Source organism: Cnephaeus nilssonii (genome assembly GCF_951640355.1).
Source record: "Cnephaeus nilssonii genome assembly, chromosome: 6".
Classification (NCBI taxonomy): Eukaryota; Metazoa; Chordata; class Mammalia; order Chiroptera; family Vespertilionidae; genus Cnephaeus; species Cnephaeus nilssonii.
The window spans coordinates 18,262,331-18,290,185 of record NC_137077.1 but is presented as its reverse complement, the minus strand read 5'-3'; the positions used below and the strand labels follow the sequence as shown (position 1 = coordinate 18,290,185).

At 49.8% G+C, this 27,855-nt stretch overlaps 1 protein-coding gene across 2 annotated transcripts in view; it reads left to right on the top strand.

Moving 5' to 3' along the window:
- Positions 1–27,855, top strand: part of ELK3 (ETS transcription factor ELK3) — a 65,315-nt gene that overhangs the window by 34,560 nt on the left and 2,900 nt on the right. For both annotated transcript variants that reach the window (XM_079775264.1, XM_079775265.1), the window contains exons 3-4: positions 11,673–12,452; positions 21,705–21,827. In XM_079775264.1, coding sequence (XP_079631390.1) covers positions 11,673–12,452; positions 21,705–21,827 — 903 coding nt within the window. The remainder of the gene's footprint in view (positions 1–11,672; positions 12,453–21,704; positions 21,828–27,855) is intronic.

Sequence of the window (27,855 nt, the reverse complement as noted above, 5' to 3'; positions counted from 1 at the left end):
CAGCTCATCCTCACACTCCTCTGCTCCACGGCTCCGCTGGTGCCTGCCACCCAGCTCATCCTCACGCTCCTCTCTGCTCCACGGCTCTGCTGGTGCCTGCCACCCAGCTCATCCTCACGCTCCTCTCTGCTCCACGGCTCCACTGGTGCCGCACTCACTGGCCGGCGCCCTTCCTTCTTATGCCCAGCATCTCTGCGGCCTGGGGCCTGCGTGCCCAGTGAGGGTGGAGGGAGGCAGGTGAGCGAGCCTGGGGATGAGCAGACATGCTGCTCGGTGGCACAGAAGGAAATCTGTCATCTTAGAATGTCGTTGCTGGCAGCACCTAACCAACCATCCTGCCCACCTGCCCCTCTGTGAGTGAGTGAGGACCCAGATGGGAGGTGATTTTTCAAGAAAATCGGTGGCAGAGCCGCCGGAATGAGAGCACACTCCCCGGTCACCTGTGGCTCTGACTCCCCCAGCCATCTGCCAGGTGGCAGGTGGCCGCTCCAAACTGGAAGTTCGCTGCTGGCAGCTCCCTGCCTGGCAGGGAAAGCAGAGGAGAACGTTTTGGGGGAGCAGTTTTCGGTTTTATTTTATTAACACTCCAGAGGCCCTGAGTCAAAATACTCTTGGATGTTGAAAGAGAGTCGGGAGAGTTCAGTGAGGGTAGAAAAATGCTGCTAACGTCCATGCTGAGCCCCCTGGGCCGCGAGTCCCATCAGGCGCCTGTCATCGGCAGCGATTTCACGCCAGGGGGTGTGGAGGCGGGTTCCCGCTGCAGCCTGCGGTGCCAGGGGAGACAGACATCCCAACCCAAACCACGAGGAAACCTCCCCCGGGAGCTGGCCAGTTCCGAGCCGGAGCCCTTTATTGCAGCACGCTATTCTTAGAAGTTGGAAGTGGGGTGAGAGTGGGTGTATGTGCGTGTGCGAGTGTACACGCTCCAAAATTAAACCTGAAGCCCAGGCTTCGCCCAACCCAGTGCCTCTGGCAACGTGACAGCAGGCTGAGCCCTCGGGGCGCTGTGCCTCCCGCCCCAGTCGACGGAGACTTTAACAAGTAGGTTTGAGGGTGTAGGTTTCCTGGGGCCGCTGTAACAAAGCCCCACATACATGGTGGCTCAAAACAACACACGTTCGCCCTGGCCAGCTTGGCTGAGTGGATAGAGCGTCAGTTTGTGGACTGAGGGTCCAGGTTCGATACCAGTCAAGGGCACATGCCCGGATTTGTGGGCTCGATCCCCAGTAGGGGGCATGCAGGGAGGCAGCCAATCAATGATTCTCTCCCATCATTGATGTTTCTATCTCTCTCTCCCTCTCCCTGCCTCTCTGAAATCAATCCAAATGTATTTAACAAGACAAAACAACAACACACGTTTATTCTCTCGGTCCTGGAGGTCAGAAGTCTGAGGTCAAGGTGTGGGCAGGGCCGGGTACCCTCTGAAGGCTCTGGGGGCGGGTCCTTCCTGGCCTCCGGCTTCTGGTGGGTCCTGCCTCTGTCTTCACGTGGCCTCCTCACTGTGTCTCTGTGCCCTTTCCTCTTATGAAGATGCCACTCATGGAATTGAGTGCCACCCTAACTGCGGTCGGATCCATCCCGACATCCTTAACTGATCCCATGTGCAAAGACCCTATTTCCAAATAAGGTCACATTCTGAGGATCTGGTGGGAGTGGATCTTGGGAGGGCACCCACCATTCACCTCCCTGCCCGGGGCAAGGCGGCCCCAGGGAGAGGCCGCTCCAGTGATGGGCCCCGGAGCCCTTCCATGGCTGCTCTGTAGGGCGGCAGGGGTGGGGTGAGCCTTGCCCACAGCCAGTTCCTAGCAGAGCCCTGTGCTGCCAGCCAGCCGCCCCGTGTCCCTCCGGCCCGGAAGGCTGGGGATGACAGGAGGCAGGGGCTGCCACTGCCCGGCCGGCACCCGTCGGACGCTCCGGGGACAGGGGCCGGATTCACTTCCTCTCCTGCTCCTCTGAGCCCCGCAAGGAGCATTCCACAGGAAAGCGTCCTCCGTGTTTGTGGAGGGAACGTTGGCTTGTTAAAGGGGAGGAGCTCTGAGCACGACTCCCACAGTGAGTGCTTGTTCTGACTTTGGAGAGAGGACAGTCGGGGTTTGTGTCGGGAAAGGGTGAGTCAGACCGTGGTCTGGGCGGGAACCCGGAGGCGGCGCTGAAGACAGGGTGTTGGCTGGGAAGCTGGCAGCCTGAGTTCACTTACTCGTTTGGGGACGCAGCTGGGAGCCCGGGGTCCCTCCTCTGGAAAGGGGGCATCCAAGTGGTGAGGGCTTACAGGACTTAGTGGTGAAGTCAGGCCCCAGGGAAGGAATTTAGGTTACTGGAAGGCCAAATGAAGTGGGAAGACAGTGTGAATAGTGAGGGCGCTCTACAGTGACATCATCGCTTGCTGAGGGACATTCCACTGGGTCACGTTTTGAGGACCTACACGAACTGGGCACTGACATATGTTGTTCTTTTAGAAAAAACCACCCAGCGAGGCATCTTTGTTTCCCTTATAGAAGTGGGCAAACGGAGGCCTGCAGACGTTCAATCCCCTTCCCGAGGTCATAGTGAGGAGAGAAGCTGGGATTTGAACCCGGGTCAGTCCACATCACATGTGGGCCTGTGCCCTTGTGCGAGCAGCTCTCAGGCCTGTGGATGCTCAGAGGAGCCGGTCAGCGTCCCCCTGAGCTCCTGCGAGCACCGCTGCCGCTCCTGGGCCGTCACCAGGCTGTGTGTGTGTGGACACTAGCTTCCGGGCGTTTTCTCGTCATCCTTGCCTCTTGGATGTCACCCACTTGGAGGTGGGCTTTCGATGTTCAGTCTGCTGGCGTGGGACCACCAGGTTCCTGGCACCTCGTGCAAGGTATCCCATCAAAGCAGGCACCTGCTGTACCTGTGGGTGGGCAGAGGCAGCTCCATTCCTGGTGAAAGAACAGCCGCAGGGAAGGCCGGCCTTCCTTCCCAGGAGCTGGAAATACCCGTTTGACGAGGACCACGCTTCCTACGCCCAGAGCTGGTTTCCCAGGCACCCTGGGCTACCCCGCGGGCACTCTGGCATGCAGAGCCCGCACGTTCTGGCGGGCTGAATTGAGCAGCAGCCTCTGAGCCAGCAGCAGCTGCTTTCCGGGAGGGTGTGATGGCGGAACAGGAGGGCTTCGGTTTTGGCTCTGGATAGGATTGGGTTCAGACTTCAGCTCCACCAGTGACTGATGCTTTTTCTTTTAAAAAAAGTCATGCCCGGCTGGTGTGGCTCAGCCATTGAGCATTGACCCATGCACCAAGAGGTCGCTGGTTCGATTCCTGGTCAGGGCATATGCCCAGGTTGCAGGCTCGATCCCCGGTAGGGGGTGTGCAGGAGGCAGCTGGTGGATGAAGTTCCCCTCTCGTTGATGTTTCCATCTCTCCCTCTCCTCTCTCTCTCAAAATCAATTTAAAAAAATATTTAAAAATAAAGCTGACATTGCCAAGAAATTAAAATATATAGTCTGAATTTGATAAGTAAAATACAAGTATTAAACATATATTTAAAAATGTGAAAATGCAGATAAGCAAAAAAATAAAAATAAAATTACAAGTCAATGGTAAACCTACTACCATTAAATATTATTATACATCTTTTAAGATTAATTTTTTTCTCCTTTTATTTAATAAACATGGTAGGGCAAAAGTAGGTTTACAGTTGTTCATATGGAAAATACAATAATTAAACAAGAATACAAGAATAAACTCTGTGGACGAGGCCATGCATAGATGGGGGTAAAGGGGGATATATGTAATACTTGCAACAATAAAGAATTATTTTTAAAAAATTACAAAAAAGAATAAACTCTGTGTTTTGTGTACTCACAATGGTAAACCTACTTTTGCCCCACCCTGTGTACTTACTTAATTAAAATAATAGAGGATCCCATGCGTGCTTTTTTTTTTTTAACCTGATGTATATTTAAAGACATGGGCAAATGTTAACAATGCATTATCCTCTAACACAGCTGCATGGTATTCCATTGGAGGGCCCTCCCAGTACTTAACCCAGCTCTTTGGGGTGGAGAATTGGGTATAACCTCACTTCCAACCAAGAACCTCAACTTCTTCATCTTTAAAATGGGATCATAGTGCCCATGTTGCAATGTGTGTGTACAGTACGTCCTGGCCCCCCGGCCCCCACTACCCCCGTAAATGCTTCTTTCCTTTGCCCTTCCTGGCCGCTGGTTCCTTTCATGTAGGATATCTACCCCAGCGAGATGAATGGCCCCAAAATAAATCCACCCCACTTCCCCACCCCCGGATCTCGGTGGCTGGCACTCAGGGCAGCAGCCCGCATGGCACTCCCCCAGAGGCTGAGCCGACGGGGCCACTGCCCACACCGACTGGGCAGCGTTTCCTGCTCCGAGAGCACCGGGAATGTGGAGATCAGCTGGTGTCTGGTGAGTGTCCGCACCACTTGTCGAGCTGGACGTGGGGGCGCGTGGATCCCACGATGGTTCACATCTGCTGCCCCCACCCCCGAACGGATTGGAATGTGTGAGGTTTTCTTCACAGTGGATGTCAGGCGCGGGCCACGCCAGGCGTGACATACTGTAAGCCTTGCGTCTATTTCTTGTCTGGACCCAACTAAATAAAACATCATGTTTCCCCGGCGTGGTTGAGATCTGTAAACCAGATGTGACTGTGCCTGCCATAGGCCCATCTCATCGCCCAGAACTGGATAAAGCGGCAGGAGCGTGCACAGCCTTCTGAGAGGCTTGATTTTGAGTTGTCAGTCAGTTGTCGCTGGAGCTGATAGAGGGTGGTTTTGTTTTGTTTTTGTTTACATGGGAGAATAGAAATAATTATACTACTACTAAGAGCAAGTAAATATTGTGGGCTTATCACGCGTGGCTGTCTTAGGCCTTCTGCTGTAAGCTTCCCGTGAATTATCTCCCATGAGGCAGGTCATAGGTCAGTACCCATTTTGTAGATGAGGAAACTGAGGCACATGGCTGCTAAGAGACAGGGGTGACATTTGAACCCAGGCACTGGCTCAGGCAGTGGCAGCTCTTGGGACAGGATCCAGCGGGTACTTATGGAAAGATCCACCCCTCTGTCCCCTGAATCCCGCCCTGCAGTGGGTGCTGGGTTAGGAAAGGGCTGGGCTGTTCGCTCGGAATAATCTTCTGCGTGACCTTTCCTGCCTGCCTCGTGAGCTGCTGCCATTTCCCAGCTTGGAGGACAAGATAGGAAAGATGCAAAATCAGAGGTCAAGAGTCTTTCAGTTCCTGGGAAGCCCCCAAAGGTGGAAAATTAAGGGGGGGCTGTAGCGGTAGTGGTGGGGACCCACGACTGGTCCGGCTCCTCCTGGGCAGGTGCATCTCTGGGGGAATGGGGCACCGGTGGAAATGAGAGCTGGGATAAGGAGTCTGAGCACAGGAAGGCCCGCTCGTGACCTTAGATCAACACCGGGGCCAGGCCAGAGCTGCTGCAGGCGGCAGGTATTGCCCAGGACAAGGACACGTGGAATTCCAGTTTGTTAAGCTCTTGTAGCAGGCATGAGGTGATAGGGGTTTGCATATGGCCCCGCTGTCTGAATGGGGGTTTTCATCTTTTAAATGCCAGCAAAATAGCACACGCAGGTGTAGGAACAGGAGTCAGTCACATGGGGTTGTGACCAGCCTGGGGATTAGCCACAGAGAATCGTGGCCCTCGTGAGGTGAGGCCACTGGCTTCCTGCCCGGGTCAGTTCTCTCCCCGGGGAGAGTCATTCGCCCAACAAACATGCAGCTAACATTATCCTCAGTGACGTCAAAATTAAGAGGTAAATTCAATTCCACAAGCATCTCCTCATTACCTAGCACTGTATGTAATTTGTTTAAAAAATCACAATACTTGCCCTAACTGGTTTGGCTCAGTGGATAGAGCATCGGCCTGCGGACTGAAGGGTCCCAGGTTTGATTCCGGTCAAGGGCATGTACCTTGGTTGCGGGCACATCCCCAGTAGGGGGTGTGCAGGAGGCAGCTGATTGATGTTTCTCTCTCATCGATGTTTCTCTCTCTCACTCTCCCTCTCTGTAAAAAATCAATAAAATATATTTTTAAAAATCACAATACTTAACAGACATTTCTGATGTATCCACTATGTGGGATTGCTGAACAGGAGAAGGCAGTGGGAGAAGGCAGGGTCAGTGTGTACACGTATTTAAGCACACCCCAGGACGCTTCGGTTTCGGTTTTTATCAGTAGGTCTGTGACTGGCATCGGGGGAATGGAGAGGGGACCCAGGCTCTCAGTGTCCTCCATTCCATTCGGGTGAAATAACCCAGGGAGACCCGCCCACAGGTGGCTGTGAGTCGGGAAGGGTTCCTTGGCCTAAGTCCGCCCGCCGTCCTGCTCTCACGGACTGCTTCCCCTTGAAGCTCCTGCATCCTCAGAGCACCCACTGGGACGTGGGGATGGCAGGACCCGAGCTTCCACTTAGGCCTGGGACTGCCACGTGGGGGTGTGTAGGTAGCTGTTCCCGTCGCCCTCACCAAAGGCGGCCCGTCCTCGCCGCCTGTAACCTCAACACGAATGCGGGTCAGCGGTCCACACTGGTTGTGAATACGCACTTCCTGGGAAACGATGACCCAAGAGGCTGGTCCTGTGTGTGTGAAGGGAAGCAGATGTAACTGTCCCTCCGAAACCGCGCTGGAGAGAGCCACTCAGCTGGTCAGACAAGACAGCGGTTCGGTCAGGTTGCCAGGCAACCGTAGGCAACAAATACTTGTGAGTCTGAGAGGAAGGGGTGAGCAAATCAGACTTTTCCTAAACATCCTCCTCACTTTCCTTCCTGAGAGCCCGCCCCCATGTGCGCTCCTGTCCTGGGCCATCTCACTTAGCCCGAGCCTTGTATCGCTTTCCCTTGTGGCCAAGTGCTCTGGGGCCAGGCTGCCCAAGTGCTAGCTAGCGTGTGGCCATCGGTAGTTTATTCCCTCCGAGCCTCAGTTTGCCCTTCTCTAAAGTGGGGACAAAAGCCTGGCCGGCGTGGCTCAGTGGTTGAGTGTCGACCCATGAACCAGGAGGTCACAGTTCAATTCCCAGTCACAAGAATAAACTCTGTCTTCTGCGTACTCACAACGGTAACCCTACTGTCCCCCCTATTTCTTCCTCCTTTGGGTCAGCTCTCTAAGTTGTCCCCATCTTGTCACTGTGTAACTGTTCCCTAAAAAGCTCTCTTGGCGGAGGCCTCGGCTACTGACAGGCCCTTGTTGCTGTGGCCGAGTTCAGTGCCCTTCGAGGCGGCTCCTTGTTTTGCACACAGAGGAGGTTTGGCATGTTAAGGCAGTCGCCACCCAGCCATGGAAGGTTCTCACGTCTTCCATGTAAACATGTAACGTTCTTAGGATCTCTCATGTTCTGGGTGGACCCTGAGGGCATTATGCTAAGTCCGTGGTCCGCAAACTGCAGCTCGCGAGCCACATGTGGCTCTTTGGCCCCTTGAGTGTGGCTCTTCCACAAAATACCACGTGCGGGTACGCACGTACAGTGCAATTGAAACTTCGTGGCCCATGCGCAGAAGTCGGTTTTCAGCTCTCAAAAGAAATTTCAATGGTTGGACTGTTGATATTTGGCTCTGTTGACTAATGAGTTTGCCCACCACTGTACTAAGTGAACTGAGTCAGTCAGAGAAGGACAGATACTGCATAATGTTACTGTATGTGGAATCTGAAAAACCCAAACTCATAGAAACAGGGAATAGATTGATGGTTTCCAGGGGCTGGGGACTGGGGGGCGCTGGGGGAGTGGTTGGTCAAAGGGTACAGACTTCCAGCGATACCTGAATAAGTTCCGGGCATCTAATGTGCAGCATGGTGACTCTAGTTAACAATATAACATACTTGAAAGTTGCGAAGACAGTAAGTACATCTTAAATGTTCTCCCCACAAAAAGGAAGTGGTGATTATGCGAGGTGGTGGAGGTGTTAACTAACCCAACTGTGGGAGTCATTTTGCAATCTATAAGTGCATCAGATGATCACATTGTACAACTTAAGTGCACACAATGTTATATGTCAATTTATATCTTAATAAAGCTGTGGGGGGGGGTAGGAGGAGGAGTTCCTCATGTTCTGTTTTTAAAACAGCTTCATTGGAGTGTGATTCAAATATCTCCCAGTTCGCCCATTCAAGGTACACGATGCAGGGGCTTTGGGTATGTTCACAGAGTTATGCGTCCATCAGCACAATATTAGAACATTTCCACTACTCCCCTCAATGCCCCCATCACACCCCCAAAACCCAGGAGAAGACTAATCTACTTTCTGTCTATAGATCTGTCTGTTCTGGATATTTTATTTTATTTTGTTATTTTTTAATCCTCACCCGAGAATATTTTTCTATTGATTTTTAGAGCGAGTGGAAAAGAGAAGGAAAGACAGAGAGAAATCGATGCAGGCTTCCCCTGACCAGGGCCCTTGACGGGAATCAAACCCGGGCCACTCCATTCCTCAGGCCGACGCTGTCCACTGAGCCAAACCAGCTGGGGCTGTTCTGGGTATTTTATAGAAATAGAATCAACCATACAACATGTGGCCTTCTGTGTCTGGCTCTTCACTTGACACACCTCATTCAGGGAGCATCCGAGTCGTAACAGGTGTCAGAACCTCATTCCTTTGACGGCTGGAAAATCTATTATGTGAATATACCACATTTTGTTTATCCATTTGTCAGTTGACTATCTTAGGGGTTGTTCTTTATTTTTTTAACATGTTGTTACGGATTATTATTTATTTATTTTTTTTAGAGAGAGAGAGAGGAAGGGAGAGGGAGAAACATCAATGAAAGAGAACCATCTATCCGCTGCCTCCTGCACGCCCCCTCCTGGGGATTGAGCCCGCAACCAGAGCATGTGCCGTGATAGGGAATCGAACCTCTTGCTGCTGGGGATGCCTGCTCAACCAACTGAGCCACACCAGCCAGGGCTCTTTACCTTCTTTTTGATATACCAAGTCCCGGCTCTCTGCCTGAGATGCCTTTCCATTCCCAACCGTTTTTTTTAGGCGGAGAGGCATTTTTATCGTTTCTATCTCAGCCCCAAGTTACTTCTTGGTTTGCTTATGGAGGTACTACCTGCTCAGACATTGTGTCCTGAATCCCATAATAAAATTAAGGGTTGGTATTTAAAAAAACCCCACAAAACAGTCTACAAGACCTGCCCGAAGAAATGATTCAAACTATAGTTTCTTTTTTTCTTCTGTGTAATTATTTAGGCTCTAACAGTTCGCTCAGTTTAGATGAGTGCTCCCCTGGCTGAGGATAAAGTCAAGTTTTCCCTCGGGGAGAAGAACGTTATGAGCGAAGAACAAAAATACTTGAGAATTTAGCGGAGGAGCACACCCGGCAAGGATGCCTTCCTCTCACCAGGATCAGGGGGCACTTACTGAGGTTGCCCTCACTTGACGCTTTCCTGCTGGAGGCTGATTTCTCCCAGGCCTGGTGCATCGCCCTGGAGATGCTGCCCGTGAGGCCCAGGTGGAACTGAGTTCGCAAACGTCTCCGAAGGTTTGTCAGTGGCTTTCAGGTTCTCTAGCGTTGCGTGTAGGATGAGGTCAGAGGGAAGAAGCGAGATTCGGTGGGGTCAACGGCAGGCCCAGGTGCTGCGATGAATTGTTCAGCTTTGACTCCAGCGTGCCAGGCGGTGTGCCTCCGGCGTCCGGTGCGGCGGGATTTTGCCGGGATCTGTGTTGTTGGATTTCAGTGCTGACTCATGTGTCGCTTCTTCAAATGCCTGCCCTGAGGAATTCCTTCCCGAATTCTTGGTGGCTTGGTATATATGCCCTTCCCTTCTGACGGCTAGCTAAATTCTCTTCTGGGACGTAGGATCCAGTTAAGAGCAAGCAAGTTAGCATGCCCTAATGTAACGACAGGGAAGGGAAAAGAAAGAGCTATATACCAAGCCATGACTGTAAAAGGAACACCAGAATTTAATTGAATTTCACCTCTCTGTATCTTGGAAAGTTGCTAAGGGAGTAGATCGTACAGGTTCTCATCACAAGGATAACAAATTTTGTGACCACGTGTGGTGAGGGATACTAACTAGACTTGTGGCGATCACTTCGCAGTATATGCAGATTATCATCAAATCATGTTGTGCACGTGACAGTCAGTACATCTTAAATGTTCTCCCCACAAAAAGGAAGTGGTGATTTATATGTCGTATGTCAGCTATGGCTCAATTTAAAAAAAGATGTACCTTTACTGAGGGGGTTCTTTGATTCCCTCCAGATTGTGCGGAGATGTGAAGTAGCGTGGGCCTTCGCATCAGTAGGCCTTGGTGGTCCTTGGGCAGATGACTCCCCACCTCTCCGCTCAGGTCATAGGGGTGGAACCTTCCACCCACCAGAGGGTCAGTGTGAGAGCAACTGGGGTAGCTTGTGCCCAACCCCGGGACAGTGGGCACGCATAGGAGCTCCTTCTAAAGCTCTTCTCCCCCAAATGGCTCTTCTCAACCTTCACTCAGACCCAAGTTGTAGGAGGAGCCATTTGTAAGGAAACCGAGTCCTTCCCCACAGGATGGCGCTGCTAGCTCCCTCTGCTGGAGGGAGACCACCCTTGTCCCCCCTGAGCACCTCGGAGCCCCGCGAGCATTTGAGAGGTTTGCTCATGTTCCGATTTAACACAGCTTTTCATGTGAAGTCCGTTCTCCCGAAGGGGGCACGAAGACGTTTGCAGTGATTATTGGTTTACATTTAAATCCTCGTGTGTTTGGACCGGAGCCAGACACCGAAGAGCCAGAAGCAGGTACTAGCAACTCAGAATACCGGATGAACGCCGCAAATATCAAAGCAGAGTTTGCTTCCCCCTCAGCGGCTCTCTTGGCAGAAAACTTAAAAAGGGAGAAATGGCTGCGCGATTTAAGAAAAACATTGTGGGGTTTGGTGATAACTTACGTTTCATTACATAATGCCTTCCAGCGTGCAGAATGCTTTCCCATTATTATTTCATTGAATTCTCACTAGTCCCAGAGGTAGGTAAGACAATACTGGATTATGGTGAAGGAACTGCTGTCTCTACCGCGTACCTACCACGTGGCTGTGTGGGTTATTTAAGCGCTCTGAGCTTACTTTCCTAAGTTTTAAAATGGGAGTTTAGTAATACCGTCCTCTTAGGAGTGCTGTGCAGATTATATGAGATAATGCATGAACAGTGCCAGCTGCAGAGTTAGTGCTTAACAAGCGGCAGCTGTTGTTGCATTTAGGTCGAGGAAACACAGGTGAGGAGACACAATCCATTTGCCGACGATCACACCATTAGTAACTGGCCAAACCTGAATGTAAACCTGATTCTGCCTCCAATGTTAGTCCTCTCTGCGGGACACCGTAGCCAGGCTGTGGGAATCAGGGTATTCAGCACAATCCCATTCTTTCTTTTCTTTTCTTTTTTTTAAAAAATATATTTTTATTGATTTCACAGAGGAAGGGAGAGGGAGAGGGAGGTAGAAATATCAATGAGAGAGAATCATTGATTGGCTGCCTCCTGCACGCCCCCCACTGGGGATCGAGCCCACAACGTGGGCATGTGCCCTTGTCCGGAATCGAACCCGGGACCCCGCAGTCCACAGGCCAAGGCTCCATCCACTGAGCCAAAACAGCGAGGGCCAGGACAATCCCATTCTGAGGAAGCTCTTCCTCCATTTCGCCGGGGCACTGACCTTTCCGATGTCTCCTTTTGTGTGATCCACAGAACATCATCAAGAAGGTGATTGGGCAGAAGTTTGTGTACAAGTTTGTCTCCTTCCCGGAGATCCTGAAAATGGACCCCCACGCCGTGGAGATCAGCCGGGAGAGCCTGCTGCTGCAGGACAGGGACTGCAAGGCGCCGCCCGAGGGCCGCGAGGCGCACCGACACGGCCTGTCGGCCCTCAAGAGCACCAGCCGCAACGAGTACATCCACTCCGGCCTGTACTCGTCCTTCACCATCAACTCCCTGCAGAACCCACCCGAGCCCTTCAAGGCCATCAAGACGGAGAAGCTGGAGGAGCCGCCGGAGGACAGCCCCCCCGTGGAAGAAGTCAGGACTGTCATCAGGTTTGTCACCAATAAAACCGACAAGCACATCAGCAGGCCCGTGGTGTCCCTGCCCTCCACGTCTGAGGCCTTCCTGGCCTCGTCCGTCTCCGCCAAGATCTCCTCTTTAATGCTGCCCAACGCCGCCAGCATCTCGTCCGCCTCGCCCTCCTCCTCGCGGTCCCCGTCCCTGTCCCCCAACTCGCCCCTCCCCTCTGAACACAGAAGCCTCTTCCTGGAGGCCGCCTGCCATGACTCGGATTCCCTGGAGCCCTTGAACCTGTCATCGGGCTCCAAGACCAGGTCTCCATCCCTCCCCCCCAAGGCCAAAAAACCCAAAGGCTTGGAGATCTCCGCGCCTCCGCTAGTGCTCTCCGGCACCGATATTGGCTCCATCGCCCTCAACAGCCCGGCCCTGCCCTCAGGATCCCTCACCCCAGCCTTCTTCACCGCACAGGTAAGAGCCGCGCCAGACTTGGCTCAGCAGACCGGAAGGAAGGGCCACCAGACCACCTTCCTTTTGCCTTCAAAGGATAATCTGAGGGCCCGTGTGACCGAGTCCTGTGCGAATGTGAAGGGAAGTTACTTTCCCACCCCCAGGCCAAGGTAGCCACAGGAGAAAAGGCGGGGGATGGGCTACAGGGGATGCTTGGTTGGTTTCTTGCTCTTTGTGGCCCTCGGAGCAGGTCCAGTGATGTCCTGGGGAAGGTGGAATGGGCCAGGTGACCCTTGAGAAGGCATTTGGGCTTTATGAGATTTTTATGGCCGCGTCCTCTCTGGTGGGGAACTTGATAAGCAGCCATGTGTTTTCTGTTGATGAGAAAACAGATGTAGCCCTAGCCGGTTTGGCTCAGTGCATAGAGCATCGGCCTGTGGACCGAAGGGTTCCGGGTTCAATTCCGGTCAAGGGCACGTACCGAGGTTGCAGGCTCCTTCCTGGCCCGGGCCCTGGTCAGGGTGTGTGCAGGAGGCAACCAATCGGTGTGTTTCTCACATTGATGTTTCTCTCCGTCTTTCCCTTGCTCTTCCACTCTCTCTAAAAATCAATAGAAAAATATCCTCGGGTGAGGATTAAAAAAAAAAAAATAGGTATTAACTGCTGCAGCCCTTGCGGTGGTCAATGTGGAGCTGTGGGTCCTGTGGTCCCTTATAAGGACTAACAGCCAGGATGACAAGGGCCAGACCAGCACTGAGAGGAAGAGTCAGTGAGAGCAGAGCTACTGTGAGGAAGCCCAGGACCGTGTCAGGAGGGGGAAGACAGCAGACATGTGGAGCAGGGACGTCTGCAGTAAGATTAACTGGAAGGAGAAGGCAGATGCTCCTTCTTGTCCCGCTGGCAGTTTTGCAAAGACAAAGCACGTGCCTGGTGTTTGCTGCTTCCTCTGGGAAACTGGGTGCATTTTGGCGGAAGAGTTAAGCTCATTGGCTTTGGAGTCACAGACCTGGGTTGCGTTGCCGGACATTAGGCGCCATTTAGCACCAGTGGGTCTTGATCCGGCATCTAGAAGGGTTCAGGAAACCTGGAGAAGGGGCTGTGCGTAAATTAAATAAGAGTCCAGAGACGAAACATAATTTTGAAAGGCATTTGGAGGGTAGAGGAGCTTGGTTGAAGAAGACCAAGTTCTCCTTGTCTCAGGACCCCTTGCTTTTTATTAACACAAATTGTCCTAAGGCGAGGTAGAGATATACACTTCAAAGGGTAGGGTTTCGTACAGAATCCATTGTCAGAGTGGGGTATAGCCTATGGCTGTTCAGGTGTTTGGCCAGTAGGAGGCGATAACATGTAGATCAAGATGCCCTGAGCTGTCTGGCAGCAAACAATCAATTTAATGCATCCTTTTCAGGTTTGGGGAAATGCCTTCAGCCATTCGCAACAGGCAATAACATACGTGACTCAACCCTTGTTGAGTCCCCAAGTTCCATCAACCTTTCGATGAAACTCTTGCAATTATGACATGCTGGAACTGGCTTCCAGCATTGCGTTCCTGGCTGGACCGCGTGGTGGAATGGGACTGGGCACTTGCTCTCTGAGCCTGTTCCCACATCTGTGAAATGCGTTACTGTGAAGACTGGATGGGAGACTGGTGCGTAAGAGAGCTAGCTACAGGTGGCAGGTGTTGTCGTTGTGGAGCTTTGTGGCACCAGGTGGGGACATGCTTTTGGGGGAGGGGGGAGGCAGGAGTAGGAACTCTCTCTCCTGCCTCTACTCATCGCTGCGATGTCCTTGCTGGCGTGAGCAGCAGCAGCAGCAGCATCCTGTATTGGTTTTGTCGTGGGCCAGGCACTGAACACTTCACATGCATTGCCTTGGCTATTTTTCAGCCCCATGAAGGAGATACTGTTATTGCCCCATTTTCCCAGCTGAGGTACCTGAGGCACAGGGCTGGAGTAATTTGTCCAAGGTTGCACAGCTAATAGGTGGTAGAAGCAAATTTGAACCCCCTTAGTCAGCTCCAGAATCCGTGCTCTGGACATGGGTACTTGTCGGGAAAATGCCCAGTTGTCCTTGATCCTAACAGTCTGTGCAGCATCTGCAAGCAGCTCTTTCCATTCTCCTCTCCATGGCTTCTCCCCGACACATTGGTGGCCAGAGACTTGGTGTCAGCTCAAGCTTGTGAGCGGGTGATAAGGAGGCTGCCCTCCCCACCCCACGGAGGGGAGAGCTAAGGCAGTTACTGGGCAGAATTGTGCTCTTCAATCGGGCCTTTTCCAACCAAGCAAAACTGTCCAGTGGCAAAGAACTGCTGAGTAAATGCCTCGGAAACAGTGGCCTGAAGTAGCTCCGAGAAGTAACGTGAGAAGCGGGGCAGGGCGGACAATCTAGAGATCCCCTCCCCCGGCCGACTTTGTGTTTACAATGTAAGGTTTAGAGAGGCCTCCAGCCAGGCCAAGGCCAACTCTGATTTCAGGATCTGCTTTCCTGAGTGCCCGCTCACCGTCTCCGAACAGCCTGGGACGGCTGCCAGCCCTGCCGTCATCTCGGAGGGAATCGGCTCAGGCGAGCCCGTGGTTTTGGGCCTGGACACTGGATTTAGGGGGGCTCCACTCAGTGGGATGAAGGATGGTCTGGCTGGACTGGGGAGAGGAGGAGGGGGCCTGGACTTGAGATGGGCAGACGGTGGATGCGAAGCTCAGGATGGGGGGAGAGATCCTAGAAATGGCCTAAAACCAGGGCAGGAAAGCGTAGGAAAGCCAGATGACCTGTGTCGAGGGCAGATGGGAGTGAACAGTCCTCAGCCAACCTGTGCGGGCTCGCGCTGTGAAGCGTGAGGGAGCAGCAGGAGTCCCAGAAGCGCGACCAGGGCTTCCCGGAGGGTGGAGGCAAAGGGCCAGGTCTGATCCAGGACAGGAGTGGAAGCGGGGCCTGGGCTGAAAGGGCCTGTGGATGGGGGTGGGGTGTGAAGAAAGCACACCACATACTGGTGCTCTGAACAGGGTCAGGGGAGTCAAGGGCTGCCTTTGGGCGATGGCACATCTCAGCACTGGACATCCCCTCACCTTCCGGCAGGGTCAGCTCTGCCCCTGGCATGGGTATATGTGGCCAGAGTGGCTGACAGGAGGGAGAGAAGAGCAGAGAAAGGGTGGGGCTCCAGCATTGAGGGTGTCCACCCAGCTGGTTTCTCTGAGATCAGCCAGGACTGGCATGGAATTTTAGCTTAAAAAATACCCCCCGCCCCAATTAGTTTACATGGAGTCTTATTTTGTATGAGAGGCCCGGTGCACGAAATTCGTGCACGGGGTCGGGGGTGTCCCTCAGCCCAGCCTGCACCCTCTCCAATCTGGGACATCCCTCTCACAATCCAGGACTGTTGGCTCCCAACTGCTCGCCTGCCTGCCTTCCTGATTGCCCCTAACCGCTTCTGCCTGCCAGCCTGATCACCCCCTAGCCACTCCCCTGCCATCCTGATTGATGCCTAACTGCTCCCCTGCTGGCCTGGTCCCCCCAACTGCTCTGCCCTGCAGGCCTGGGTCCCCCCCAACTGCCCTTCCCTGCAGGCCCGGTCGCCCCCAACTTCCTTCCTCTGCTGGCCTGGTCACCCCTAACTGCCCTCCCCTACAGGTTTGATCACCCCCAACTGCCCTCCCTTGCAGGCCTGGTCCCTCCCAACTGCCCTCTCCTGCTGGCCATCTTGTGTCCACATGGGGGCAGCCATCTTGTGTATTGGAGTGATGGTCAATTTACATATTACTTTTATTAGATAGGATAGAGGCCTGGTTCATGGGTGGGGGCCAGCTGGTTTGCTCTGAAGGGTGTCCCGGATCAGGGTGGGGGTTCCTTTGGGGCGTGGGGTGGCCTGGGTGAGGGGCTTGTGGTGGTTTGCAGGCCGGCCATGCCCCCCGGCCACCCAAGCGGAGGCCCTGGTATCTGGGATTTATTTATCTTCTATATTGAAACTTTGTAGCCTTGAGTGGAGGCCAGGGCCGGCCAGGGTGTGCGGGAAGCTTGGCTTCCTCCATTGCCGGGGAAACCCAAGCCTCTTGTTTGCTCTGTGTCTGCAGCCATCTTGGTTGGGTTAATTTGCATACTCATTCCTAATTGGCTGGTGGGCGTGGCTTGGGGCATAGCAGAGGTACGGTCAATTTGCATATTTCTCTTGTATTAGTGTAATGTAGATTATTTGCAGCTGTAGGGCATGTGGTTAGACAATCATGAACTTCTATCTTGACAAGCTTCAGGGCTTTGAGGATTTGGGGGAGGGCCTAGTCAGTGCAGGATTCGGATCCTGAGGACCCACCCCCAGGAACTGCTGTGTGTGCCCTGGTGGACAGAGCAGCATCTGCTCAGAGGAGCCCTCGTGCTGCAGAAGGCTACCGCCCACAGCCCGGGGAGGACCCACTTTCCTGGGGCAGGAGTGAGACTTCCCTTTGCTCCTGGGCCACTCTGGGGGTTCCCTCTCCACCTGAGCGGGGCTTGGGAGCCTTCCTCCCACAGACACAGTGACATTTCACTCCCACAGCTCAGGTTAGAACCTTAGCACTTTGCATCCCAGAAACCCTGCTCCCTTGTGTGGGCTGTGCAGCATGACACTGTTTGCTCACCTATAGGAACTGCCTATAAACTTTTCTTAACAGTTGGCCTTAGAAGAGGTGAAAGCTGTGCTGTAATAATTTCATACCCTGAAAATGAAATTCCCAAGAATTTAGTTTATTCCAAGAACTACTTACTTACTTACTTTTATTTATTTATTATTTATTTTACTTCTTTATTCTAAGAATAATTCCCAATTATTTTCAGCTGGAAACATGGGAGGAAGAGAGGTAGGATTAGGAGGAAGGGTTAGGATTAGGAGAGTCCTGGCATGACCAGGGTCTTGTGGTTACAGTGCCCTCTGGGGACCTTATTAAACCACATACCTCGTATAAGCTTTAATTCAGATTTGAAATTTCACCTGCAAAATGATGTGCGTGAAAATCATCAGCCGACGCCCCAACACCATCGCCTCCCCCAACATCACCTCCCCAACACTGTCGCCTCCCCCAACACTGTCGCCTCCCCCAACACTGTCGCCTCCCCCAACACCATCGCCTCCCCAACACCATAGCCTCCCCCAACACCATAGCCTCCCCCAACACCATAACCTTCCCAGCACCATCGCCTCCCCAACACCATCACCTCCCCAACACCATAGCCTCCCCCAACACCATCACCTCCCCAACACCATCACCTCCCCCAACACCATCGCCTCCCCAACACCATCACCTCCCCCAGCACCATCGCCTCCCCCAGCACCATCGCCTCCCCCAGCACCATCGCCTCCCCAACACCATCACCTCCCCCAACACCATCACCTCCCCAACACCATCGCCTCCCCAACACCATCGCCTCCCCCAACACCATCACCTCCCCAACACCATAGCCTCCCCCAACACCATCACCTCCCTTCCCATTGAAAATACTTGTGGGGCATTTGCTGGGACCTGTATGAAGTACAGTTGACTCTTGTTTATGAGTGTTGAAGAAACTAGATTATGAATGTAGACAAACATGATGATCCCCCAAAGGCCCTTTAAGCATGACTATGGGGAATTGAAAAAAGGGAATTGAAAAGCTAGCTGGGCACCAAGGAGTAATGAAGTTGGAGCTTAGCCGCCAAGGGGAATGGCTGCCAGAGCATCAAGGTCATATTGGACTGTGGCTAGAGGAGCAAGGGTGTCTCTCAGATGGCATGAGCCACAGACTCTGAGACGGGGGAGCAGCCAGGCTGTGAAGCCCTCGGGGCTCCTAGCCAGGCACCATGCAAGACCAAGCGGTGCCAGCAGGAGCTTCCGATCCTCTTATCTTCTGCACCTTGTGGCGCCTGCCCCTCTTCCTTCCATTCGCCTCTTCTGTTCGCTCTCTTCATCTCCTAACAACGTGAAGTTGGCTCAGAATCAGAGGCCAGCACATTGCATTGCCCTTCCGTTATGCCCAGACCTCTGTTCCTCTCACGTGTGATGTTTAAGATGCTCAGCTCAGATATGTGCAGGCACTGGGGCCTGAACTCACCCTGAATCTGAGCGCGCATGCCCCAGCCTGTTTGTTAGCAGCAGACCTGGATTAGCACCCATTGAGTGGGGCCAGTTTGCTGAGGACTGTAATGCTGAAACCCAATTCCTGCATTTACTGGTGGGTGTAACAACTTTGAGCTCAAGTCATAAGGTGGGAATTGAGTAAAATGGATGTGTGTGCTGAGGAGCCATCAGGGTATAGTACATCCTAGCCCAGCCCTGGGGCGTTTCTCATCTTACTGTCTTGCCATATCACGGAAGGACAAAAGGGTTCTCTCTCTCTCTCTCTCTACCTGGGACCCATCCCCCCTCCCTTCTCCTTTGCCTTTTCTGTTGATCCTTCATGGTTCTCCTACCTCTTCCCGCTCCTGCCCTTACTCCTTCATTTCCCTTACCACTTACTCTACCTGCCCCAGCCCCTCATGGAATTCTCCATCTTGACCCTCTTTTCTTACAATGAGTACCACACATTCAGTACCACACACACTGCTGTGTGAATCTGCTTCTCTTTTACAGGCTTTTAAACCACATTTTTATTTGAATTCAGGCAACTCTAGTTTAAAAGAGGTGGTTATAAAGTGTTCTAAGGATTCAGAAACAAGAGAAGTGCCGCCTGGTCGAGGGGAGAGCAGGAGAGTCTCCCGCGAGGTGCTGGCACTTTGATGGGCAGAGGGAGGCAGGGGTAGGAGGGAGGAGATCGGAGGGCATGAGCCAGGTGGAGGGCCATGAACAGAGGACACTCAGGTGTGGCATGTCTGGCCACCAGCTCACCAGGCTTAGCTCAGATGTGTTAGCCATTTAGGAAACCCACTGTTAAGTGGAAGAGCTAAGCTGGGAGGGTGGATGAAGATGAATGCTCATTGCCCTTGGGCCTTAGGGCCTGTCCCTCGCTGGCAGCCTTGGGATCAGAAAGGCCCAGAAGAGGAAGCATGCATCCGCCTGTGACTTCTTTCGTGAGTCCTTAGTGCTCAGGCGCAGCCCTCCCTGCCCGACTTCCGGAGCCTGTGCAGAGAGGCTCTGCCGGCTCACGCTGTACTTGAGATAACGCAGGGCAGGCTTCAGAAACTTTCCTCAACAGAGCAACCAGATAGCCCCGGCCAGGGTGCGGGAGGCAACCGATTGATGTTTCTCTCTGAAATCAATAAACATATACTTGGGTGAGGGTTAAATAAAAGAGCAACCAAATAGTGTTTTCTTTAAGGCCACAGGATCTTCAGGGAGATCAGAGATGGGAGGGATGGAAGTCATTTTACAATATTTATTTGCATATATTATGAAAGGCATTTCAAACATTAAGCATGAGAAACAGAGGGCTAGCTACTGTATTCTCAATACATTCCGTAACACTTAGAAAAACATCTAAGATGTATGTGCAAACATCTCAAATCCTGACATCGGTACACGTTTTGGACAATGAAACTATAAATGCTACTTTGTATATAGCTCAGAGGATTAAAAATGGATGGGTATATATTTATGGCCATGGATGAAAGATGGCTAGGCTTTGTAATTTAGAAGCCTCTCCGTCTCTTTAGAACTTAGAGATCTTCATTGGTGGGTAAAGGAGGAGGCTGTGGACATACTGGTTATTAAATGTTAATGTGGTTGGAACCTGGCTCCCCTGTGACATGCAAACAGTTCTCAGGCCACCTGAGCCTGCAGACGGGAGTCTCACAGGACTGAGAGGAGCCGAGCCGTCAAGTACCCGCCGACGAGATTGGCTTGTCTGTTGTAGAACATTAAGTACTTTTCTCTATACAGTTGAGAGTGTCTCCCAGGAATAGGTGAAATACATTTAGTAAGTGTGTCAGGTAGACTTTTAATTAATCACCGACGACAGCAGTCTTTTAATACCTGTTGAGCATTTGCTGTGCCAGGTACGTATGAAGAGCTTTAATCCTCCCCACTTTAAAGAGTAGGAAACGGAGGTGGAGAGCAGTCACCTGGCTAGTAAGTGGTGGTCCAGAGGCGGGAAGCCTGGCAGAACTCAGGCTGAATTATTGAGTCTTAACCGTTAGGCCAGATGGCCTGGCGCACTCGTGACCTAGCCTCGGATTAGAACAAATGGGAAGCTTATCCAAAAACAGGTATTTATCCCAGTCACCGGGCAGCTCATTCAATCTGTAGGAAGTGCTGTGGAACCAAAGACTCAAATAATTTGGTATAGATTAGTTTGCCTTTCAGCAGCTTCAGTTTGAGAACCTTTGAGTGTCTGAATCCAGTGCACTGAGCAGAGCAGAACTTGAACTTTGGTTTAAGCCAAATGCTCCAGATAATGAACAAAGCTGCTCAGGCCAGTTCTAGGAAAAAACAACACTGTAACATCCAGCACGATGCAATCTGCGCTGCGGCTGCCTTTGCTGTGGTTCTTACACAAAGCACCTGCTGACAGCACAGTCACCCAAGGTGCAGAACCACCCTGGGCAAGGAGTTCGCCTTCGGAGAATCCAAGCCAGGCACTTATGGCTCACAGATTTCTCTGCCCTCTGGCTGGCGGGCAGGCGGGACTCCTGCTGCGTGTGTGCAAGCAAATGCAGCCCTTGGCACTCTCCCGGGAAACCCAGAGTTTTGGCTTTACACCCAATCTGACAAGAAAGGATCCCCGCCCCCGCCTGCCCGCCCCCCCTCCCCTCCCCGCAAACCATTGCCAGGGAGACTAATTCTCATCAGCCCCACATCCGGAATCCGGAGTGGAATCTGGAAAACCCAGTTCAGAGCTTTTGAAGAAGCTGGTAAAGGGTATTTTAGCAGCAAATTCTAAAGTATTAAGGGCCATGGATAGGGAAAAGGAAACTTGGGAGGCCCTTTGAAAAATATGTTTGTAACCCAAATAATGGATGTCCACTATAGAAAACTACAAAAATATAGATAAGAAAAAACAGAGCTTGAAATGGGATCCTGTTTTGTTGTACACTAAATCTAGTTTAATGTTGGGGGCGGGGGCAAATTGAATAAAGACAAAAGTTGCTACAAACTTGAGTTTTCCACTAGAATGTTTAAGGGGAGGTAACTTGTCCATACCTCCCTTTTAAAAATTGCTAGTAGCATTAGCATTAAAGAAAATGAAAACAGTGCGCAGCCATGCAGAAATAAGAGTTGTCAGGTTTCCCTAAGGTGGTGAGGCTTGTTTCTTGGTTCATGGCTGGCGCACCTAGCCGTCCTGCTGGAAGAAGTCAGGTGACACCTGTATCAAAAACTGCCTCTGTGCTTGCTTTCTCAGACACCAAATGGATTGCTCCTGACCCCGAGCCCACTGCTCTCCAGCATACATTTCTGGAGCAGCCTTAGTCCAGTTGCTCCACTGAGTCCTGCCCGGCTGCAAGGGCCAAACACGCTGTTCCAGGTGAGTGTTGGGAAATGAACTTCTACACAGTGCACATCTAAGGGGGGTGTCCCCCAATAAACCCTGCAGAGGCAGCAGTGAATGCTGCCCTGTGTTTGGTTAAAATGTTAAGTTTCCAAAGGGAGTTTCGTTAATGGGGCTGCACACAAAAGACAACCTTCAAAGGCAGGCATTTCCATTGAGGCAAAAATGGGAGTGCTCAGGCCAGATAGCCATAAACGGAAGGAACGATGTCTTCGCGAAGTATTCTGGAATTTTCATTGACTATGAAAACTGGAAATTTATTAAGGACAAGGCAAAACTTTAAAAATTATCCTATATAATAAAGAGCTAATATGCAAATGGTCGTCACACCCTCACGCCGTCACGCTGTAATGGCTCAGACACTCAACACTGGGGAGAAAGGAATGGGGACCAGCCAGGCACAAATAAGCTTGCAAGAGAGGAATGGGGACCAGCCAGGCTGTGGCTCGGGAGAAGGACAAGCCACCCGCCCTGCAGTCCCGGGTGCTTGCAGCTGCGGCCCGGGCAAAGCTGGCCTAGGTCCTGGGTGCCTGCGACCGGCCGGAGAAGGGAATCCTGGGTCCCAGGTGCAGAGTGAGGCAGAGGCAGTTAGGGGCGATCAGGCCAGCAGGGGAGCAGTTAGGGGCGATCAGGCCAGTAGGGTAGCAATTAGGGGCAATCAGGCAGAGGTGGTTAGGGGCCATCAGGCAGACAGAGGTGGTTAGGGAAGATCAGGCAGGCAGGCAGGTGAGTGGTTAGGAGCCAGCGGTCCCAGATTTCAAGAGGCAGTCAGACATCACCTGAGGGGTCCCGGATTGGAGAGGGTGCAGGCCGGGCTGAGGGACCACCCACACACACACACCAGTGCATGAATTTCATGCACCAGGCCTCTAGTATCTTATAAAATTCTCATAATACTTAAAAATATTACTGTATTAGTCAACAGTGAGATCACTTAAAATAAAAAATAGTGAACAACTTTTCCATGCTACAATAGAAAAGTTATCTGTACAATTCCATGATACATAATCAAGTTCTCCTTGTTCCATAGTAAAAAAAGGAGTATGCATGGCATTTGATTAAAACTAAGTCTTAGGGCTTTATCTTGTGAAACTCCCTGAACTAGGTAAGCACATTCATTATTCATTAACAAACTAGGATCTTGCAGTAGCATCACTTGTTATCACGTGGAAATCACTATTTCCTCTTTGAGATCCAGACTGTTCCTCACTGACCAAGATGTTACTGTTTGAATATGTGAGTGTAGAACAGAAAGGATCCTAGGGACAGGAATGGAGCAAACTGGATAAAGTGCCAGCTCCCTCTTTACCTAATTCTAGCCTCACCGGTCTCATCCACCCTGCACCCCATACCTGCCCCCGGTGTGGCTCACCCAACGTCAGTTATAGCTCTTCTGATCGTGTTGCATCTGGCACTCACCAGTTTGCACTATGATAGACTGTGAGCCCTCAGGAGGCCAGAACTGTACTTGTTCGCCGTGGAGTGCCACCAGCATCTAGCACATTGCTTGGCACACAAATGATGCTCAGTAATTATCGTTGACTGCCTGAAAGGACAGATGCCTAAGAATTTGTCAAGAAAATAAGTGTTAAAAAGGTCAGGTCTCCTTGCTTTGTTGAGTGGGTCATTTTGCTTATCAGGGTTAATAGTTACCTCCTCTGTGCAAGGAGCTGTACATGGTGGGATTTAGGGTGTTCTTTGAGGAAGGGTGGAGGTAGGGCGGTTTTGATTGCTATCTCGCTTCTCTGGTTTCCTAGTAGGGAGGAGGTAGGGTGTCACGATATCGTATCCCTGGAGTAATAAGGTTTCTCTTCCTGGCCCTTCTTCCCGTTACATGAAATTGAGCTATGGTTTTGCCAACAGGTTGATTCATAGCCATTTTACCTCAGGCAGGGAAACAAACCAGAAAAAGCAAACAAACAGCAGTGAGCAAATGTAGTTTCAGTAACCGTTTAGATGCAACTTGATGGAAAGCTAAGACCTTACTTCCCACAGGCCTGCAGTTGGAGCAGCAGGTCTAGGGTTGGAGCTCCGGCGTAGAGCAGAAAGGAGCTGCGTGGTGATGGGTGCAGTGCCCTCCCTCCACGGCAGCAAGGGCTGCAGCCCTACTCTCATCTGAGACTGACATAGGGCCTCTGTGGGACTCAATAGATGTAAGGAATTGACTGTCCCTTCCCTCCTTACTGGAAAGTCTGCCACCTGGTTGGTGCAAGGCGTGGTGACCTCCCAGGGAAGCCATGGGAAACTATTACATGGGAGTTCTTGGGCATACCTTGCCTTAGATACTAAACCTTTTCTAGCCCATACTCCCCAGAGTAACAATGGGTCGTGTCCTCAATGATTTTGTGCATTATCAGCATATCTGCTGCTCCAGGAACCACACTTTGCGAACCACTGCAAACCAGTCATTCCCTATTTACATTTAGAATTCTGCAAAAGAAACTGCTGCATTTTAAGGCTACCTGCTCACAATTTCAATTTTATAAAATGCACCTGTCCTCTCTCCTGCAGCTATTCAAAATGCATTAGGCAAAAGTACATTTACAGTTGTGAATACACGGAAGTTTATTCTTGTATTAGTATTTACTGTATTATTTTTCCATACAAGCTGTAAACCTACTTTTGCCCACCCCTGTACAACCCATGCAACCATGACTGGATGGCCGACAGGGCCTTGGACCCTCTTTTTGGCTTGGGTCCATGAGACTAAGGAAAAATCTTTTCAAATATTATTACTCTTCCTATAATAAGAGCAGTTGAGTGTGGTAAAAGTTGACATTAGCAGTTTTGAAAATAGTAAAGAACAAAACATAGTAAGAGGAATAATACTTTTTTGGGGGGAGAATTTTTATAAGAGTTTGAGCCATACTGATGACATATGCCAGGGAGCAAGATCTCAAATGCTCTCTGTACTTTCTGATTTTTAAAATTAGACACTTCAAATGATAGATTTTCAAAATTCCTATCAACAGTGTCTCTTTTCAACTAATGGAAATAATTTTCTTTAAAAAATAACAAGCCTCTTTCACATATGCTATAAATGCGTGGGAGGAGGAAGAAAAAATACAGTAAGTCTTAAATGGCGCTGGCAAATTTCCTGCTGTGATGATTAGAAAAGTAGATCAGAATCCGAAGAGTGACAGATGACAGAGCTGATAAGTCTTTGCACAGAAGGTCCCCTGATAGAATTGTTATAGCAGATACTGAAGAATTGAGGGGAAGGAGAGAAGGTATCTCCCTTCCTGGGAGAGGCATGCTTTGTAATCGAGACATGTCTTAGAGAGGACAAAGACATATTGTGTTAAATCTAAAAATACAACCCTGATTTACAAATAAAGTGCCATCAGTTTCAGCTGGACAGTTTAGCATTTTAAGTTTGTCTGTAGGATGTCTGTTCCATTTTTGAAACAGACATTGATCAAATTTGGACTAAGCCTACTAAGTACAGATAGATCTTGAGACAAGGTGAAGCTAATTAACTTTTCACTGAGAATGTTTTCTGTAATTTTAAATTCAATAAATCTAACCCAGCAAATATTTGTAATGCTCTGAGGCAGGGACTTAGGGTTTATATAGTATGTGAATAATAGATATGTAAACAAAGTTCTATAAAACCCAACAATAATAGCTCTTTCCTGCTGGGTAGTGGACAAATGCTCCAAGGAAGTGCACCTGAGCTAAGCTAAGAAGGGATTGGATTTTATCAAAGAGTAAAACACACTTTAGATTAATAGAGCTTTTGAATATGGAAGTACAGTCTGTTCAGGAAAATACTGGGTAGTAGGAGTCAAGATTGGAAAAACAGCTGTGGGACTTGAATAGCATGCTCAGGAGTTCCTACCTTAATTTCTTAAGTGATAATGGAAGGCTTTTAAAGCTGGAGGTAGAAAGACAATCTCTAGAAAGATCACTAAGTGATTAAAAAACTGGAAGAGCTATTAATAACAGTAGTTAACATGCACTGTATACCAGACATAAGCACTTTTTGTGGCTTCTCATTTACTACTCAAAATATAATATTTAAAGAAATTAAGGCCCAGAGATGTTGCTTCCATTTACTGAGATCACATGTTATTAAGTGGCAAAGCTCTAAGTTAAGTTTAGGGTTGTACTACTCATAACCACCATCCTCACTGACTTAAAAACACACAGAGAAGAGCAAGTTTCGTGGGGAAGAGACATTGGTGGTACTTCTAACTAACAACAGGAAATGACTGCTAAGTCCAGTATAAGAGATAAGTTTGAGGAATGTTGCAAATTTAAGAAAAGGGACAAGGGGGTAGGTTTAGTGCCAATAAAGATGACTATGACACATGCCAGAAAAGGCAGGCTAACCAAGAGAAACTGTGACAATTGAGCATATAGAAATAAAAAAGGGCAGAAATCACTAATATATTTTTAAAAAGAGAGACTAACCCAAAAGCTGGCTCTTTTGAAAACAGCAGTAAGATGGACAGAACCACTGAGAGGTACAAATAAATGAGAAGAATGAAAATTCAAAACCTGCTATTTCTCCAATGTTTATCTGAGTCAGCGATTTTCAACCAGTATGATGCAAGAATTTTTAAAGCATCAAGACGTAGCTAGTGAGAGGCAGGCAGTGACCTCTTTTCCCTTACGTTGTCAAATAAAAAAATGAAAAGAGCCAATACAGCAGTAGCCGTCCAGTGTGAATGAATCAAAATTGTATCTTTTTTTTTTTTTTTGAGGACCGCAGGATTTTACTAATTTAGTTTATGTGTGTCATGAGATGAAAAAGATTGAAAATCACTGCTCTAGGTCAATGGAATCAGAGGTTAGGAACACAGATTTGCAAATAGATTTTATAACCCAGTTGAAATGGATAAAATTCTATAAAAAAACAAAAATCCAAAGTGTCAGAAAACAAAAACCTATATACGCTAATAACCATGAGAGAAATTGAAACAGTAATTAAACAATACTCCCCTTCTCAAGCCCCCAAAAAAGACAAATTGGGTGGTTTGGCACAGAAAGCAGTTTAAAACTTAGCTTTTCTGCTTATTACCTATGACCTTGAGCCAATCCCGAACTTATCTGAACTCTTTGTTTTCTCCTCTATAAATCTGAACTCTTTTTCTCCTCTATAAAATGGGGAAAACCAAACTTACTGTACAGTCTCTAGATAGCGAATAAAATGACAACCATTGATAAACTGTAAGGCACCAGACACATTAAGTCACTAAAATAGCTTGAAAATTACAAAAGTATGTTTACTTGTTCTACAAATATTTATTGTACTTCTAATGTGTACCGGACTCTGTAGTTTGATATTTAGTGTTGAAGTGAAGTTTAATATTAAATTCCTATTAAGTCTAGATAAATTAAACTAGAAGAGGGCCCGGGAGATCATTCTGACACATATCATCCTAGACAATGAACATCTAATTGAGGCCTTTAATTATTCTTGTTCAGTTGGAATATAGCTGTTGTATTTCTTTCAGACCTGAAAGTTATCAAAGCATATATACCTTTATCCTGTTTGTTATCTTAGTTACCAGTAATACTGAAATTAACTTTATTCTTTAAGTTTCATCATGTATGGGTGACCTCACTGTTAAGTTTGATATACTTTTAATTAGAAAGAATACTTTCTCAGCCCCCAAATCAAGATATTCTTGCTCTCTAAATCTTTTAAGATAAAAACATTCCTCATTTTTAATAGTTAGAGGGAAGCAACTTTGTAGTACTCTGGAAAATTTATGGCTAATTTCAAATTACAGTATTAGAAATTACTGCTTTATATGTAAAGAGTCAGTTGTGGTTTTCAAAATTAATTTTTCTCTATGTAGCTTGGAATCTTTTTGTTGTTGTTAATCCTCACCCAAGCATTTTTTTCCCATTGACTTTTAGACAGAGTGGGAGGGGGAGGCACACAGAGAGAGACACATTGATTGGTTGCCTCCCACACGCGCCCCAACCAGGGCTAGGGATGGAGTCTGCAACAGAGGTACGTGCCCTTTATCAGAATCGAACCCAGGACCCT